The sequence below is a fragment of the Halichoeres trimaculatus genome, unplaced genomic scaffold (genome assembly GCF_033239565.1).
Source record: "Halichoeres trimaculatus isolate MK-OKI-2021-1 unplaced genomic scaffold, fHalTri1.1 fHalTri1_scaffold_16, whole genome shotgun sequence".
Classification (NCBI taxonomy): Eukaryota; Metazoa; Chordata; class Actinopteri; order Labriformes; family Labridae; genus Halichoeres; species Halichoeres trimaculatus.
In genome coordinates this window covers 14,779,229-14,797,725 of record NW_027437194.1, presented here as the reverse complement: position 1 = coordinate 14,797,725, position 18,497 = coordinate 14,779,229, and the positions used below count along the sequence as shown (strand labels likewise).

General features: G+C 39.6%; 1 protein-coding gene across 1 annotated transcript; it reads left to right on the top strand.

The window, feature by feature from the left end:
* The first annotated feature begins 1,925 nt into the window (after window positions 1-1,925).
* On the top strand, window positions 1,926-17,096 carry dqx1 (DEAQ box RNA-dependent ATPase 1). Its single transcript, XM_074691036.1, has 12 exons — window positions 1,926-2,224; window positions 6,049-6,407; window positions 9,097-9,290; window positions 9,883-10,324; window positions 11,775-12,077; window positions 12,390-12,489; window positions 13,212-13,370; window positions 13,584-13,775; window positions 14,445-14,570; window positions 14,701-14,891; window positions 14,974-15,164; window positions 15,977-17,096. The coding sequence occupies exons 2-12, from the start codon at window positions 6,075-6,077 to the stop codon at window positions 16,158-16,160; spliced, it is 2,415 nt and encodes an 804-aa protein (XP_074547137.1). The 5' UTR covers window positions 1,926-2,224; window positions 6,049-6,074; the 3' UTR covers window positions 16,161-17,096.
* The last annotated feature ends 1,401 nt before the right edge of the window (window positions 17,097-18,497 follow it).

Sequence of the window (18,497 nt, the reverse complement as noted above, 5' to 3'; positions counted from 1 at the left end):
CAATAAAACATGATTGTCTATTCCATTATCTTAACCAGCATTGGTATCAAACATGAAGCCAATGGAAGTGCTTTACTATTTGTTATGCTTTATACTTTTAATTATTATCATTTAACAGGCAGAGGGTGACTCCTGAAAGTATCTGTGAAAATTCAGCTGGGGTATTCCCTTAGTCAACATTTTAATAGCAGTTTATGGTGTAAATCTCTAGTATCAAGTCTTCTTCCATACAACCTGATTGTGGGGTTGAAGGGACACCTGGAAAGTGTCAGTTTGCACATGTGAGGAAATTAATTGCAGACTGTATTCTCACAGATTCAACAGTCACCGTACGTCCACCCAGCTCACTGACAGGCAGAAACTGTTTGGACTGTTGGACTTTCTCTCAGCCAAAACTGTAAATTATTGACTGAAATGATCTGCAGGTTTGATGAGGAAAAGATTCTTTGATCCAAGCAGCAGGGGGTTTTAAAACTTGATGGTTTTGGTGTCAATCCAATGATACTCTCCTCGGAGTGTGACCATTCATTGAGTGTATTGACCCACTGAGGTCTACAATCTGAAACTGAGCTTGTGTAGTAACAGAATTTGGGCTTTAGGTGGGGCCATATATCACCTAAGGCTTAGACATATTTTTACTGACTCCAGACTGTACCTAATGGGATAAACAAACTTGTTTCATTGCATGTTGAAAAAGGATGAGTTAATGGTTTCACAGAAGACAGCTGGGGATCACTCGAGCACTTATCATGGATTGTAGGGAATTGAAGAGTGGTATTTTTTTTTTATATTTTGTCTCAGTGCTAACAAGAATCAGCAATTAATAAGAAAAAAAAGTTGAATTATACTCTATCACATGCCATGTTCATTTCTATGAACAGGTGTGCAGGAAATATCCAACAAGCTGAAAGTTTTGCTGTTTAAGTCTTAAAGAAGTTGAGGTTAAACATTCATGTCTGTACAGGAGAAACTTTGATTGTCTTTGCGACCACATGGAAGAATGAATCTATAAGTGAGGCACAGAGTCTTAAAAAGGACACTGAGGTTTAAACAAACCGGCAGTTAAAGAAGTGGTTCTCTAACATTTTTCGCTATACCCCCTTTAAAGATAAAATTATTGGGGCCCCCATCACCCTACATGCTTTCAAATAAGTACACTCTGAGACATGAGCTTTGCTTGCAAACATACAAAGGCCTCAAAAATATAATAATAAATAAACAATACTTAAATGAGTTGAATCACATACTTTCAGTATTTTTTCCCCAAAATTTCCTTTTGCACTGGAAATTTTCCTCTGCTAAATTTATACTAAATCTTTGAAACCCCGATTTCTTCTTCAGCCCTCTCTTAGTCTACAGTATATGAGTCAGCTCACTTGTGTGGTAAGATTGGTTTTCATATTTCAAAAAGGTATTGTTTTGGGAAGTCTCTTAAAAGTACAACAAATGATCAGTTTCATATCAATGCAAATAAATATGGTATTTAGAGAATTGTAACATAAAGCAAAGTTAAGTAAGATAAGTTATCGTTTTACAAAAATTGACAGCTGTTATTTTGTGAGATGAAAGTAATGATTTTAGACTGTGATTATGTAATGTATGAAGAGAGCTACATTAAGAACTGTCAGCTGTAATTGAGGGTAAAACGATGCATTCAGTGTGTCCTGCAAAGTTCAGTAAAATTTTTAACAAAACCAGAATTTTTTTTATGGGAAAAATAAAACATTTTTCCCACAAAAGTAATAACTACGTGAAGCAACAGTACTATTTCATGTCCCCCCCCCCTTTTTTTTTTTTTTTTTTTTACAATTCTACCTTTCATTTTTACTCTTCTGCCATCCTTTTTCGGTTCTTCTGTATCTGAATCGAAGGGAACAAGGCGTGCACGCAACATCATGCCTCATTATTATGTGATTTCCGTGGTTTCCTGAATGCAGCAAGAGGTTTGACAGCTGGACAGCCAACATGGCGGCTGCTAGCCAAACGAACAATTAACACCTGAATCTTTAAACCTCGTTTTGGGCGAAAAATACCTGGAGCCTGAGAATAAACACGCACAGAGACCGTTTGTGACCTGTCGTTGGTTGTAAAGGTCCGTTGTCCGGCAGATTAAAGTGGTTTTTACCGTCCGCCAGCCCGGAGTTCACCGACACGACAACAGAGGTCTGAAGGCGGATCGTCGGTGCCCTGTTTGTTCATCTCCACCAGCCGAGATGTTTCACAGGTGAGACAGGGAAACACCTTATTCCATTCTATTCATAATTGTAGGTATCATTGTTTGTTTCAGAATTGTTTTCTGTCACATTACGCTTGTGTGTGTCGGTCCTCTATTAGGTATGCACCTTTCCTGATTTGAATGGACCTCAGAATTAAGAAATAAAGAGAAAGTGACCTGATTGTGCTACAAGTTAAGGGTATTATCTACTGGTGAGCTCATTAACTCACCTTGAGTTAACCTGAACTGCTAAACATTAGTATAGCCAGATTAAAATCTGCCCATCAACCCTTACATTTTTAATACAACGTTGATTTTTTTTTTTTTTTTTTTTAACCAAAGAACATGATTTATTTGTTCGGTAAATTCAGTTTATTTTACAGTAAAATGGCTAAGGGCTTTTGTTCTTAATGGGAAATAAATTGACATCAGCTCCAAAAGCATCCTTTGTTAAATCTATTCAGCTCTGCACCTGCACATAAACTGGAATTATGGCTCCACCCATGCGTGAATCATATGAGATAATCCTTATTCCAGACACTCAATAGGAGGCACTCAGCCTCAGAAAATAGTTGACATGATTTCACTAGATTAGCCTGCAGAAACGTATTGCTGCCACGCTAGGAAACCAACCAACCAACAAACAAACAAACAAACAAACAACAAACAAATCAGTATCTTGCTTTAATGTGATACTGAATTATCACGTTTTTACGTATTCAGTCCACTGCTACAGCAATCTATTGTAAATTTATACACATATTCATCATATTTATCATTCCATATTTTATCAACTTATCTCTTGTCCTGCTGAGTATTTCTGATTTCTGATTCCGATTATCCACATGCGGATTTCATCTCTGGGACATTCTGATCTAATCTAATCTTAAAAACAAAAGCTGTTGCAGATGTTAAGAGTATAATAGATGATGTGAGGGATTTATCTCTCTAGGAAGTAAACCACTGTGTTCATTCTTCTGTATTTTTGGCTCATGACAGCAAAGAAGAAGAAGCTGTTGCTGTTGTGGCTGTTTTTTCTGCTACGACCTGATCTCATGAATACCTCTAAAGCTTTTGAGACAGATATTAAAAGGGCTTGATCTTTTGACAAAAATGAAAAGAAAAGAGAGAGATCCATATTCACCTGATATTGTTTTATGCCACTGCTGATTCCAAGCAGACAGTTAGAGAGTAGGTCAGCCTACGAGAAGTTTAATATTAAAATACAACAATTTGTTGATAATAACAAATAGTAAACAAACATAGTGTCCTTTAATTAACATTAAAATAAAACATTTTTTGAGATGAATGTGAGTTTTATGATATTTGTCTCAGTAAATTACAATATAAGAGAAAATGGAAGTCTGTCCTGCTATCTGATACTGTTACAATAAAAAACAATACTTTGGAGGATTTTACACATGCATGTTAGTACCTGTCGTTTTTTTTTCAAAGTAATATTATCAGTCATTTTCCCGATAGGATAACTAAAGAGAGACAGGAAATCTAGGGGCAGGGAGTGAGACAGCAAGGAAGTGGTGCCAGCTAGTGCCCCAAAATTCTTTAAAGAGTTTCCAGATTTTAATTTTAGCTTGAAAAAGCTGAGCGTTTATCATTTTGTCCTCATCTGTTGCTGATTTATTCTCCTTTTTTAATTAAAAATCTGTCCCTCTCTGACACTGTTTGACAGGTTAAACAGAATCAAAAGCTGCAACAGAGAACCAGGAAATGTTTACCATTTTTGAGAGACTCGTAACATGACAGGCGACAAATTGTATCAAAGATGTGTGTCATATTTAAAGCTATGCCAGAGGAAAATTTGTAACTCTGCTTTCCTTGCCCAAGCTTGCCCAAATGATCATTTTCTTTAATGCTGCTCAGGAAAACGCTAAGCTAAATACAACAGATAAATCAAATTGACTCTGTTAATGGATCTGTCCTGTGGGTTTATCCTTACCCCACACCCTGAGCTGACTGAAAACACAAGCAGGTGCCTGGACTTCCCCCACCAAACAAGAAGCTCTGTGACTGAAGCCCTTCTTCTTTAGACACGTCTTGTCTGCTGCAGCAGCCGAACAAACATATGGCATCTGGGTGGAAGCAGACATTCCTTCATGAAATACCAAACATGCTAAAGGTTCCTCTGAGGCCTGCAGTGTGTTGATGTTTGCAATTCAGGAACTGCAAGCAAAATGTCTTTGCTTTGTGTTGACTTCCCCCGTGCTCTGAATAAACTTTCAGCTAAATGTAAACGCTAACCTGCACTGCAGGAAACTCATACCTGAGTCTTTTTCAGAATCTTAAGCAGTGAGGGACTGAGCGTGTGTCGGATAGGGACACGCCAGTTCAGAGCACGACTATATCTGCTGGGTGATCATATCAGCTGATTTGTGGTTCTTTCATGGGTATTAGTATTAGCTTTAGTGTTTCTAATATGTGGTGACAGGTGAACTTGTTTAAACCATCATGTAACACAGAAAATGCTGTTCAGGGTTGTTTAGAAAGGGTGTCAACCAAGGTTAAAATGGTTTTGGATTTGTCATCATAGTTTAGTTTTAGTTAATTTTGACATTTTTTTTTCCATTACAGTTTAGTTTTAATTAGTTTTGGAGCGGGCATTCTAGTTTTTATTTAGTTTTAATTTTTGCAACAAGGCTTAGTTTTAGTTTAGTTTTAGTTTAGTTTCAGTTTAGTTTTAGTTTTTTCATAACTTATTGACCAGGTGCAGGATTCAAAAAGGTCAGAGTAAATATTTTGTAATACTGTTTATTTTCAAGTCCAACATAGTGCTCACTGCTCAGTCAATGCTGATACTAAACTGTTGGCTGCTGCCTTAAACACAAGAAAATTATATAAACTTAATATAAAGATATGAACATGAATTATATAAAATAATGTTAACAGGAATTAAATAAAAATAATAAAACAATAAAATATGAGCTTAATAATTAGAAACTTGGACTCTGTAACAATGAAGTCGGACTCACATGAAATTAAACTATTACAGATGCTCTGATTCATTGCTCCACTACGTTTTGTCCCAGCACAGCGCACAGCCAGTCAGTGCAGTAAACAAGCACGTCCCAGTACATCGCTACGATGGTGCTGTGCGGCACTGACAACTGCCTAAAACTGTCTAAAATTAGTTTCAGTTAGTTTTGTGAACACAAGATACAGTTTTAGTTGACTTATCGTTTTTGTTTTCTTTTCTAGTTTTTATTAGAGTTAACTGCAATGTATTTCAAATTTTAGTTTTCCTTTTTAGTTTCGTTTTAGTTAACTATTATAACCTTGGTGTCAACATCTCATGGCAAAGTGGGGCTCTCAAACTGTTGGACAATGAGTGATCTTGTCCAATAAACTTCAGGAAATTAATTCATATAATATAGCTGTTGTCGTGGTTCAGGTTCAAAATTCTGGGAATTTTCAAAGTCAGAAACTTAAATCACTAATAAAAAAATAATTAATAGATTAGTCGACAAAAAATAATCATTAGTTTCAGCCTCACTTCCCACCCATACTTGATCCAGCTTTGAGGAGCAGGATTGGGGCGATACCCGGTACTAGAATGGAGATCAAGATTGGAATGGGTCTGGTTTTTATATGACTATCTGTTTAAATTTACAGTAAATTTCCGTAACTCCCAAAATTTTAACAGAAAGTTTCCAATCCAGAATTCCCCAGTTTAACCTCCAGTGGACAGTTTGTCTAGAAACTTACTGGGAATTTCCCACTCCTTTGTGCTGCTTGCTGTGATTTACTTTAAATTCCCAGTTATGCTGCATGTCTATAATCCATGTCTGTTATCAATTCCCACCCCTGTCTCTCTGCAGGTAATTTGTACACATTGCTGCTGCTGATGTCATCACCACCAGCAACCCCCCCCACTGCGCCCCTCTCCTTTGGGTCCCGTCTCCCAACATCCACAGCCCTGGACTCCCTCTCTGTTTCCTCCCTCCTGTCCGGGGATTTAGACGATGAAAGAGACGATGAAGGAGGGGAGGGGGACGGGCTGGGAGACCTGGAGGTGAACCCGTACGATAACTTACCGTATTCCTCACGCTACTACTCCCTGCTGGAGGAGAGGCAGAAGTATCCGGTGTGGAGACTGAGGCAGAGTCTGCTGGAGCACCTGGAGGGCCACAACATGGTGCTGCTGAGTGCGCCCAACGGGACGGGGAAGAGCACGCAGGTAACCAGGAAGTGACTGAAACACAAGTCGTGTGTGTTTAAATTGTGCTGATTGTGTGTTAAAAGCCATCTTTTGACATTATCAAAATCGGGATTCTTTGTCAAAAAAAAGTTTTTTTTCAACTTCAAATTGATTTCAGTCGTTATTTATAAACTGGATTGGTAAAAAAGTTACCACTATCTCCAGCAGAGAGTGAAATGTTTCTCTCTGACTCGCATGATGTACATTTTATAAGAAAATATTGCTCCTGATATAATCTGTAGACGTTATCATCAACATTTAACTTTTTCACATGGTCTGATGTTAAAAAAGTAAACCAAAAATCGTAAATATCCAAGAATCGCAATTTAAATCGAATTATTACCCCAAAAATCATTTAAGAATCGGATCGCGAGAATAGCGTATCGTCCCAGCTGTAGTGTTCACTGTGCTGCTGTAACCTGAACCCTTCTGTTGTCATCTGAACACTTTGGGATCTACTTTCCTGCACCTTCCTCTCTCTCTGTAACACTAGTATGACTGCAGACAAACAAACAAAAAAAAACTTTATTAATTCTAAAACTCTGCATCCTCATCACTGTTGTGACACTAATCTGTTTAAGATGCAGGATTGAGAGATGACCAGTTCCTACCTTTACTATCCCTTAAAATAAACTTGGAATAGCAGATGTTTTTATTTTAGGTTTTATTTCATCAAAAAGCTTTGACAGCTCTGAAGCTTTAGGGATCTTGACATGTCATGTTTTTCCGTGGTGGTATTTGTAGTTTAAATCCCTCTTGTTTCCCTTAAAGTGGTGGCAAACCTTCAAGAGTTTCTGTTTGATACTCAGCCTGGGTTTGGCTGTTCCAATCATTGGATCTAATGCTGGCTTTGATCAAATATTGATTTAAGATCCACTCTAGGACTCTGTTTGTTTGCTCTCTACAGTCATCAGATGTAGTGAGCAAAGCAGATGACATCGTGGAGCAAATGAAGAATAGCGGTGGATTAAAGATCATACTCTCATTTTAAGAGTATGCCATTTTATCAATATATGTTTTTAATTCAAGGTTTTATTTAAAAAAAAAAAAGATCAAACTGCTTTAATCACATAAAAACCGTAGTTAAACCTTTAGTGTCCTCTGAGCTGTTTGTATCTCACGCATGGACACCTGGAAACTGCACATAACTGCTTCCTGTCTGCTGAGGTAGTGGACATGTTACAGCAGTGAAGAAGAGCTGCATTAATCTACAACCTCTGGTGCTGAAAATGAAGCAGTAGTGAAAATGAAATGCACTGCCTCAGGTGTCCACTCGAGGCTGGCTGTAAAAGTAAATGAGCCATGCACCTTTTTTAAAACACATTTTTTACTGTGGTTAAAACATGTTAACAGCCTGATAGGGTTAACACTTTGGGCTTATTTAACCCACACTGTATGGAAGCTACATTTTTTGTCACAGTTCATCTATTATGAAGACATGAAAAAGAGTTAAATATATATTTGCATAATGAGGGGCACGGCAAGGTTGACTTGCAAATGAGCTGCAGCAGAGTCAAGAGGCTGATGGCCTCAGCTCCGTCTCTCCACCTGATTTTAGCTCAGAAGTTTTTCAGAGTCAGCATTTCTATAGAGCGCACTAGATGACATCAGTGACTCTGACCATGTTTAGGACAATCTCTGATCTGCTGGCTGGTAGAAATCAGAATCAGAATATGATGTATAAAAATGACTCAACATATTAGAGAAAAAATGCACAGAGTTTTATTATTAGTGTATGAATCTGGAAATTTAGAAACAAATTTGAAAGGATACTCTTCATGTTCAGCCTCTTGTCTTCAGATTAATCTGTTCTTAATCTAACAGTTCAGTAACAATCAAACACTGAACATGGACAACTTTGCAGCTTATTTATTTTGGTAATACCACAGCCTTGTCATGTTCTCCTTCCCTCTTCTTCTCCTTCTTCTTCTGCGTAAATATCTTTTCATCCCCTGCTTTCTTCAATGCATTTATGTTTGGACTCCTTGGTCAAAGCTTTGTGTTGGATCTGTAGAGCATGGCACAATGCCTCGTCCAGTTTAGGGCTGATTGATGCGTAAACATAAAAGAGAAAAATGATCTCATCACTACCTAGATTTTTGTGTAATAACAGATGTGAAACATTTTTTCCATGTTTAATAAATGACAGGAAAAGAAACTGCATTTCTTTGTTGATTTGTTCTTTGGCGTTTTTTCCCCATGTGCATAATTTAAATTGAACTTGCTATTGCTACTCTTTCATGTTTTTCTTCTCTTCTTTATAAAGCTAACTCTGGGGAAACACTCAATACAATGAATCCATGCAATGGCCCAGATAGATAAGCACATGTTTTAATCTGCTAGTTTGTTTATTTCAATGTTTTTATTTATCAACAGTTTGTCAAACAACCTAAGAAAAAACCTCATCAAATTATTTTTCAGAACATTGATAAACATCTTTATTTTTTTTTCCAAATCCAAAAGAAACGTAACTTCCTGTCATTCATGACAAAGAGAGGGGAGAAAAGATTAGTCGCTTGGTCGTGTTTTTCTGCAATAGAAAATTTCTATTCGTGTTCAGCAACTCTTTAAAAAAAACTGATCCCTGTTGGACTTAAAGATGTGCTTCTCCCTCCCCCTGTTAACCCTACATATCCCCCCATCTTCCTTCCCCTCTTCCTCTCTGCAGGTTCCTCAGTGGTGTGCGCAGTTCGCTCTGTCCTACGAGTTCTCTCAGGGTCTGGTCTGCTGCTCTCAGCCGTATTCAGAGGCGGCAGTGAGTCTGGCTCTACGCGTTGCTGATGAGATGGACCTCAGTCTGGGCCTGGAGGTGGGATACAGGGTGTCACATGATGACAGCTGTACATCTGACACCATGCTCAGGTACACATCTCTGGATAATGGATCGATTGAAGTGTCATCTCTAAGATTACAAAACAAAAAAGAAATGGTCTCGCTGTTAAGATTTAGAAACACATTAAGGTTGCAGCTTCACTTCAATGCGTCTGAAGTTTGGGTTTGTCACTGAAATGTCTCCTGGGGTTGGTGTTAGTCTCCAGACTGCAGGGCGATCCATGAAATGAGTCATTCCTTTGTTTGTGTTATTTTCTGACCGTATTCATGTCCTGTAGTCCTCTCCTCCCTGTGGTAATATAGACAACTTCATTGGATTACACCAGTTGTCTGTGATTATGTTACTCCTTCTTTCTTTCATTCGGCCACACCTTCAGTCTTTGTTATCTGCTCCCTGCAGGTTTTGTTCAAGGTGGTAGAGAAAGTGTTACCGCAATGAAAATTGATCCCTGTGTCCTCTCATGCCCTCTTTAACATCAAGCAAATTTATGTCTCAGCTTGTTGGAAATAAATGTTTTGGTTGTTCTTGAATTTGAGAAAAATGTCCTTCTGAAGCAGTTTTTTTGTTGTTTCTTTTTAAAACTCATCGTTAATCTAAAGCAACCAATTTCTGTCCCCTTAGGTTTGTCAGTGACACCCTCCTGCTCGAGGAAATGATGTCAGACCCCCTGCTGCGTCAGTACAGCATAGTGGTTCTGGACGAGCTGCAGGAGCGGACCGTTTCCACTGACGTGCTGCTGGGTCTGCTGTGTGATGTCTGCAGGCAGAGATCCAATAACTTCCGGGTGGTTCTTCTCACCCACCCAACTCTGGCTCCCCGTCTCACAGCCTTCCTGGGCCCATCCGTCCCTCATCTCAGTCTGGACTGTGTCCCCCCTTCAGAAAATGATGAGGTTGGTGAGGAAGAGGAGGAGATGAGGTCTGTTGAGGTGAACAAAGTGGAGACGCTGTACCGTGAAATCTCACCGGGGAAGGAACCAGTTTCTGCTGCGTGTCACATGGTGCTGGATCTGCACAGGAGGGGGGAGGAAGGGGACGTGATGGTGTTTCTGGCCAGTGCACAGGTACGACATTAAAACAGTCCAGTGAATGAGCACACTCACAAAAGGTTTGAGGAGATCTGAAGCTGATTTAAAATCAGAGTCAGTTTTATAGGATAAGTATCTGTAAACATACAAGAATTTGAAGTGGTTTACAGGACTCTGGATGTACAAACACAAATACACTGTTTAGTGCAGTGAGGAGATAGATGGGAACCTATATTTTTTTTCTTAGGGCTAATACTGATTATAATATGTTAAGGAAGCTGATAACCAATATTTGGAGTTGATATTCATTTGCAATAAAAGTGAAAATATTGGTGTCAAAATTTTGAATAAAACAAACTCCAACACTGAACTTTGTTGAAATACCTTTAAGCATATTTTTATTAAACAGCTCCCAGGCTCAGCAGCAGATCTTATAAAGGTAAATAAACACTTAGAAAACGGGTCCTAGGATATTTAGTATGTTTTCAAAGAGTCTGCTGCCTAAACTTGCCTCTAAACATCTATCTGCTTCCCGAAGCTTCTCATCTCATCAAAACCTTTTCACCTCTCTGCTGTGTGAGTGAGTGCTGCGCATCCACAGCTTTCACTGCTGATTGGCTGTTACCTGAGCCATGTTTCTGGGTATAACCAATCAGATGGTAAAATGGGTGGGACAATGCTGGAGACATAGTTGTGTCTGCAGATTAAGAGGTGTGGCTGCATCACAGACAAAGTAACAGTTTCAAATTAATTTATCATCGTCAATCAGATCAAAAAAAGGGCAGATGACAAAACACCTCAAAATTCTGAATATCAGCGCTGATTATCAGTCTATCCCCAGTGGGGAGTGACAAATATAAATATGGTAAGGCTGTGTAAGAGAAATGTTTATTTTGAAAATAAACAGGATATTTTTGCCCTGATGGAATATAAGCTCTGTGTACCTACATCCCTGTTTGCAACCTCATCTTAGCACTCAGTTCCAACCAGACTTGACAGACAGATGAACACTGTCACAGTGTTTGCCAAATTGCACCAGTGTGCCAATCATTATCTTGCTTCTATTCCTTGTGAATAAAGACAGGTTGGACGTTGGTTCTCACTGTGCTGTGCAGCAGGGTTTCACCTCTTTTGTTTTGCAGAGTAAAGAAATAATAGCACCTGCACCCGAGAGTCCTCTGGAGTCTGGTGTCCTGGTTCACACGCAGACGCTGCAGACATGTCATGTGTTCTCTGCACAGACAGAAAGCTCTTTGTACATATTGATCTAAAACTCTGCAGGATGCGCATTTAACTCCCTTTAGATCAACATCACCACACCCCCTTCTCCCTGACTCTTACTACTGAATTTTATAAAGATAGACACAAGAAGGTGTGTGTTTGTATGTCTCAAAGCACCAAAAAACACTTTTGAGGCCTTCCATCAGCTGAAATAATCCTTAAAGTGTTCAAATCCAACTGCTCTTCTTTATCTTTGCCTGTGCAGGAAACGGAAAAGTGTCTGTCCCTGCTGGAGAAGGAGTGTGTAGCCCTGAGTCCTCAGCTCGGTTCTCTCAGGATCATCTCGCTCCACGCAGGACTGGGTGGGCTGATCCAGAGGGTCTATGAAGCAGAACCCACCACACTGAGGGAGAACGACAGCTCAGAGGGCGTTGACGGATCAGCACTTGGAGCCGGAGGTCCTCCAGGGGTTAAAAGGAAAGTTATCCTCACTGATTCACTCGGAGAGGCATCCTTCTCCTTGCCAGGGATCCGCTACGTCATAGACACTGGCCTTCAACTCAAAACTGTGAGTTTGTGATCAAACATTTGCATATTGTCAAATGATGCTGCTAATCTGAAGGCAACTCCAGATAAAATGAAAAGAAAAGATTGGGATTTTTCCTGGCAGATTTCACATGATCCCTGACAAAACAAACAGCTGTGACTGCATTTTATTGAAGTTAGTTTTCCAAACCATCAATTCACACAATGTAAAACTTTTCAGATCGTAATTTAATTAAATTCAGTCAAATCAGAACCAAGGATCAAACTCTCAGAACTCCCCTCTTTAGTAGTGTTTGACTGTTGTTCTTTTTCTCCTCATATTCTGCTCCTTTAGGTTTACAATCCACAAATTAGAGCCACCTCTCAGGTCCTGAGGACGATCAGCAAACACCAGGCCGACATGAGAACACAAAGAGCAAACAGCAGCCTTCCAGGTAGGTCAAAGGTCGTGTATTTCTACTGCTGTTTAATGGTAAGCTGAGTCTCTGTGTCTTAAAGCATAGCTCCTCCTAGTGGTTGAATTAGAAAGCAATATGTGCACCTTGCTATGCAAATGGATGCAGAAAAATATTTCCTTGAATATTTCTTAAAGGCAGTTAACCCTGAAAAACAGGAAACTGAAAAAGCTAGAATAACAGATCGAAAGAATAAGAACTGAGAAGTATCTTCATGTTGGCATTTGAGATCTGTCATCACACCTTCATATGAAATTGAAGCAACAAAAGTTGTAAACATAAAGAGCAATCAAACTGGTGAACGTGAAAATACTGTCACACATTTTAGGGATCACTGGATGCAGAATCAAAATGATCGTAGAACAACTGCACACCACGCTGACACTGGTTGGACACTTAGTATATTCACTGCTGCACATTTCATCATGTCTAACAGAGTGACACAGAGTGACAGAATTTAAAATTGTAATTAATGTGAATAAAATGTGATTAAATACAATTAAGTTTTAAAATTCTGCGAACAATCCTGGCTGAAAAGAATCATTTGGAAGTAAAAGTGATTGAATAGAGATCAGTAAAAATCATGCGGAATAAAACTGAGCGCCACAGCTGTCAGTGTTGTTTTCGGATCAGAATCGTTCCACAGCCAACAACGGATTAGTCCATCTTCAGTCTTTCACTGTGTCTGCTTGTCCTTGCAGGCCTGTGTCTCCGTCTGTACCCTCGGTCTCTGTATGAAGAGGGGATGGGAGAGGCTCGATGTCCTGGTGTGATGGAAGAGAACCTGAGCCATTTGGTGCTGCTGCTGAAAAGACTCGACATCGCGGACATGGGGCAGTGCAAGTTCCTGGACCGACCAGGTACCTCCATGAACAACTCAGACTAAATTAATCCAGTCAATCAGAAGAGGGGGTTTCTTTTTGTTATAGTGAAAAATTAACCTTTAACCGTGTAGACTCTTGTTCATTGACTTAATCAGTGATGTGTGGTACACCACCAAAGAGCCTCTCAGTTGGTCTTTGGTCAGTATTCCAAGTCTAAAAGCATTTCTGTCTCTTGTCTCCCCCCTTCAGCTCCTGAAGCTCTCATGCAGGCCCCGGAGGACCTGGATTACCTTGCTGCTTTAGATGATGACGGAAACCTGTCAGAGGTTGGCATCATCATGTCAGAGCTTCCTCTTGAGCCGCCGCTGGCCAAAGCATTGATCGCGTCATGCGAGTACGACTGTGTGGATGAGCTGCTCACTGTCGCCGCCATGCTAACAGGTAGCTTTAGTCATCTTAAGCCACTCTGTTTGGGACAAACATTAAAAGTACATGAGAGATCACATTTCTTGCGCTTATAGTCCCAAGTTTATGTATGTATTAGTTCCCCTGTGTTTGTAACCTGGGCTAGTTTTGGAGGTAAAAATGACAAAGGGGTAAATATGATTTGAAATTGGGGCGCTGGGGTGGCCTGGTGGTTAGGTTGCATGCTCCACTAACCTGCCACAGCTTTTCCACAGACTCAGACTGTTATTAGTTTGAGTAAAAGTGTGGATGCAAAAGTAATTCAAGCATGAGCTCCCAGCAGAGAAAAGAGGCAGAGATGTCACCTGATTTCTCGGTTTATCATGTTGTGGAGTGTCTGCACGTGACACATACGGGGATGGGATGAGAAAATCTTGGAATGTAAACAGCGAACAAATTGTCTGCAGACAAAAAACATGATTTAGCCTTCCATTTCCATTCACAGGGTGTCAGATGTTCATTCGTGCTCAGAAATTTTCCCTGTCAACCACAATGTCTGCATATTAAAAATGATAATCAAGAAAAGTACCCTATGTTCAGTGCCTGTTTTCTTTTCTCTGTCCTGGTGTTACAGTAGATATCATTGTTTGATTTATGCAGAAGATTCCTTTAATGTGCTCTGACTAATATTTCCTTCTGTTTCAGCTCCTTCCTGCTTTGTGACCGTGTACCCCGGCAGAGAGGAGGTGGCTGTCGCACACTGGAGACCTTTAATGCACCCAGAGGGAGATCACATGACCCTCATTAATATTTATAAAGCCTTCATAGAGCGTACGTATACTTCAGCGTCCATCACGTTAACTATCTGTCAATGTTAGATAGTAACGTCTGTTCTTGTGACATCAGTGGTCTCATCGGTATGAAACATGATGCATTGATTGTTTTTGTGTGAAATCCGCAGATAATCAGGATGAGGTATGGTGCACAACAAACTTCCTCAGTCACGCAGCCTTACGATTGGCTGTGGTGATTAGGGCGGAGCTTCTGGAGGTGATGCAGAGAATAGAGCTTCCTGTTTCTCCTCCTGCGTTTGGATGCCAAGACAACTGCACAAATATTAAACGCGCCCTCATCTCAGGCTACTTCCTCAAGGTAAACGCTCTTATTCATATAAATAATAATAATACTTCCTTTCTTTTTTTGTTAACATTAATACTTTCCTCTTTGTCATCAGGTGGCTTATGACGTAGATGGCTCAGGTGACTACCTTCTGTTGACTCACCGCCACGTTGCTCATCTGCACCCCTTCTCCTCCTACCGCTGTCGCCAGTCCTGCCCCTCACCCCCCAGCTGGGTGCTGTTCCACGAGTTCACCATCTCCAAAGATAACTGCTTTCGCATCGCCTCCGAGGTCCATCCTCAGATGTGAGTCACTCCCAGATTATGTCCCTGAATTAAAGATGAAACTGGACTGGGGCAGGTCATACAGGGTTGCTGTCATATCTAAGTCATTCTGTTTTTTTTTGTCTGGTTTGATAAGAAATATTTCACTTTTCCTTTAATAATGTCAGCATAAGACTGACTGTATCTTTGCTGCTTGAGGTTTCAAGTCTTAAATCACTTTATGTCACTTCAAGTTTTAGTTTTTTTGCATCTAAAACATCCCAGAAAGGATCTCAGTGGAGATAGTCCTTTTTGTGGGAGAGTAAAAAGAATATTATTTTGTTTTCAGAGCTTCCAGACTCTGTGGAAGAACAAAGGTCTTTTTACCTCACACAACACAGGAGTCACTGGTCTACTTTTTTTTTTTTAAGTTGGTTAGCTAAGAAGTTTGGAGGTTTAACCTTGGTGTTTTTTAAGAAAAGTTAGGTCCAATTCTAACAGAAGGAAAACTTTTTTGATCACATCTTACTCTTTGATAAAAATGTTGTGGCTCTTAGGTGGGTCAAGTCCACAGCAGCACTGACTATCAGGAGGCAGGCTGTATGATATACTGTACTACCCCAAGAATTTTTGGCTTCACTTGCAGTGCAGGCTCATCATCCATCTTTACACAGTCTGACTTATGTCTGGCTGTAACTGCTAATATCTGACACCTGACAGTTTCACCACAGCTCACAGGAGAAATCCACTGAAGTAGTTCTGAAACTATTCTTCTCCATGTATTTATTCAGATCTAAAAACACAGGCTTTTGCCATGTTTGCTCTGTGTAATGGGCGTTCACTCTGTGCTGCAGGCTTGTGGAGCTCGCCCCTGCGTACTTTCTAGGAAACCTCCCACCAAGTGACGGTAAAGAGCAGCTGATGGAGCTGAGGCAGAGTCTGGAGCAGCAGATGTACAATGACGGGACTTCGGACTCTCAGAGCCGGACTCACAGGGAGGCAGGAGAGACCAGCACTGAGCTCTGCACAATCCAATAAGATGGGAGAAGAGACACTAAACACACCGCTGTCACTTTAATGAGCTGAAATTTGTACAAAACTTAAAATCTCATCTGTGGTTGGATTGCTTCGATGTGATTTCAAGTTGTAATGTTTATATATCTTTAATGCAGTGGCTTTGGAAACACTTTTCCTTTGTTGTGTTTACTTAATTTTAATGTGTAGGATATTTTTTATTTAATGAGGGATACTTGTGTTTACCTGTGGGGTGTTAAAACATCAATTTTAAATCGTAGCACATCAAGAATTTGAACTTTATAAACTGTCTTTCTTCAGCAATAAGCACTTCTAAAGTGAGCAGACACGCTGTTTTTGGATGACCTTTGACCTCTATGCAGAAGCTTCTCAGGGCTCACTGTGAAGAGAAACTGAAGCAGTTTCTGTTTTCAGCTTTTTGATACTGTTTGTATACCTGTTTTTTTCTGCCTTTCTTTTTCCATCGTTGTGTCTAAAAAGAAATTCATAAAAAAATAATTGCTTCTTTTATCTAAAAGGTTTTGTCTCAAATATCTCAGCTGAGTGATTTCTCACTCCACAGTTGCTCCCTTTAGGGTCTTTCTCACCAATGTGTCTGTCTTTTAAAGGTAAAAACTGTGTTGTATTAAATTAAACCTTCAGAATTTTTGTCTGTACTGTTTTTTCCTTGAAAACGTTTCCCTTCTAGATATATGCAGGACTGGATTGAGTTACGGTACGTCAAAGTCTCTATGGCAGTACCATGCCAGCTGACAAAGTTTAGTAGAGAGAAGAGAGATCTGTGTTTTTATTTCTTCTTTTAATTCCAAAACAAACACATGCCATGTTAAAAGTCACATCTTCACCACAGTGTGTGTGAGACTCTGAGCCAAAAGGTGGCGCTGCAGTCCAATTTAAAGAAATCCTCCTCGCAGCACCTTTAAATGTTAAAACTTAGTTATGTCTTAAAAAGATATTGAAAATATTAAAATATTCTTTTCATCATTTTTTGTAATGTTTCTCCCTCAAGTATTCGACATGTGACAAGCAAATGAGAGATAGGAACTTAAGTTGTATTAGAATGTACGACTTCACAATGGGACCACTTTGCAGTATTCAGTTAAGTCCTTTATGTTTAATCTTTATTTTTAAAAAAAATGCTCTGAGAATGCATTATATGACCTCCATATTTATGGAGGTGAGCTGTGGTAATTTAACTTAAAAGTGGGCCCTGAGTTGGAAAAGGTTGGGAACCACTAGTTAAGTAAATAATGGCACCATATAGAGTCACATAGAGCAGATGAGGAGTTAGGGAATTATGGGACACTGGGTGAAGCTGGAAAACGTTGCTGTGGAAGGGGATGTTTGGGTCGACTGGCTAAGAATGCTGCTTCCACTATAGGGATGGGAATTGATAAGATTTTGTCAATACCGATGCCCTTATCAATTCTGCTTATCGATCTGATTCTTTATCGATTCCCTTATCAATTCCTGTTGTGAATTTTCTTGGTACAAAAAGTATCTTTACAGGTTTTCTGTGTCAACAACATTTAATTGAGTTTATACTGTAAGTGAATAAAATGTAATTGGTCTCTGAGTCTGGATATTTCTGGGCATATTTATACAGAAACAGGTGAAAATTGCACACAATGTGACGTTGATGTACTGTGTTGTAATATATTGATGATTAAAGTGGGCCATCTGGTGTCTTAAAGTGGTTATAGCAATGGTTTAAGTTGTTTGGAAGCTTTCCGTAGTTATGAAGTCAGCCATGAGCCTTTCATTAGCCTGTTAGCTTTTGACATTTGAAATTGTCAGTATTTTTTACAAAGAGTTGATGTGATATGTTTCTGCGATGAAAGTTGAAATTTTATTCTGAAGCTGAAGTTATACTGATGTATGCTAACTGGTAGCATATCAATGCAGTTTCTTCAAGCTGAAAATCCTGAATCAGAGTTTTCTTGGGAAACGTTATCTAACTGCTAAGCTAAGATAGCTGCAGCAGATTAGTCAACGTAAGGCCCGGCGGCTCCGGCACAATGTAAAGTATTGATAAGGGAATCATTAAGCACAAAGGCTAACGATATTGACGGGATGAAACATTTCTTATCGATTCTCAACAGGAACAGGTTTTCGATTCCCATCCCTACTCCACTACCCATCCCTGGATGGGAGGGTTAAAGAATGGATGGTACGTTTTGTCATGACACCAAACTCTGTGCTGTGGTTAGAGACAATGGAAATATCTATTAAAACCACCAGTCTTAATGCAAATCATCATGTTTGCTTGGGCAGTTCATGAAGAGGTATCAGTCCATTTTTCAGTCTGTTTCACATCCAGGTAATACTTCTCCGGGAGGT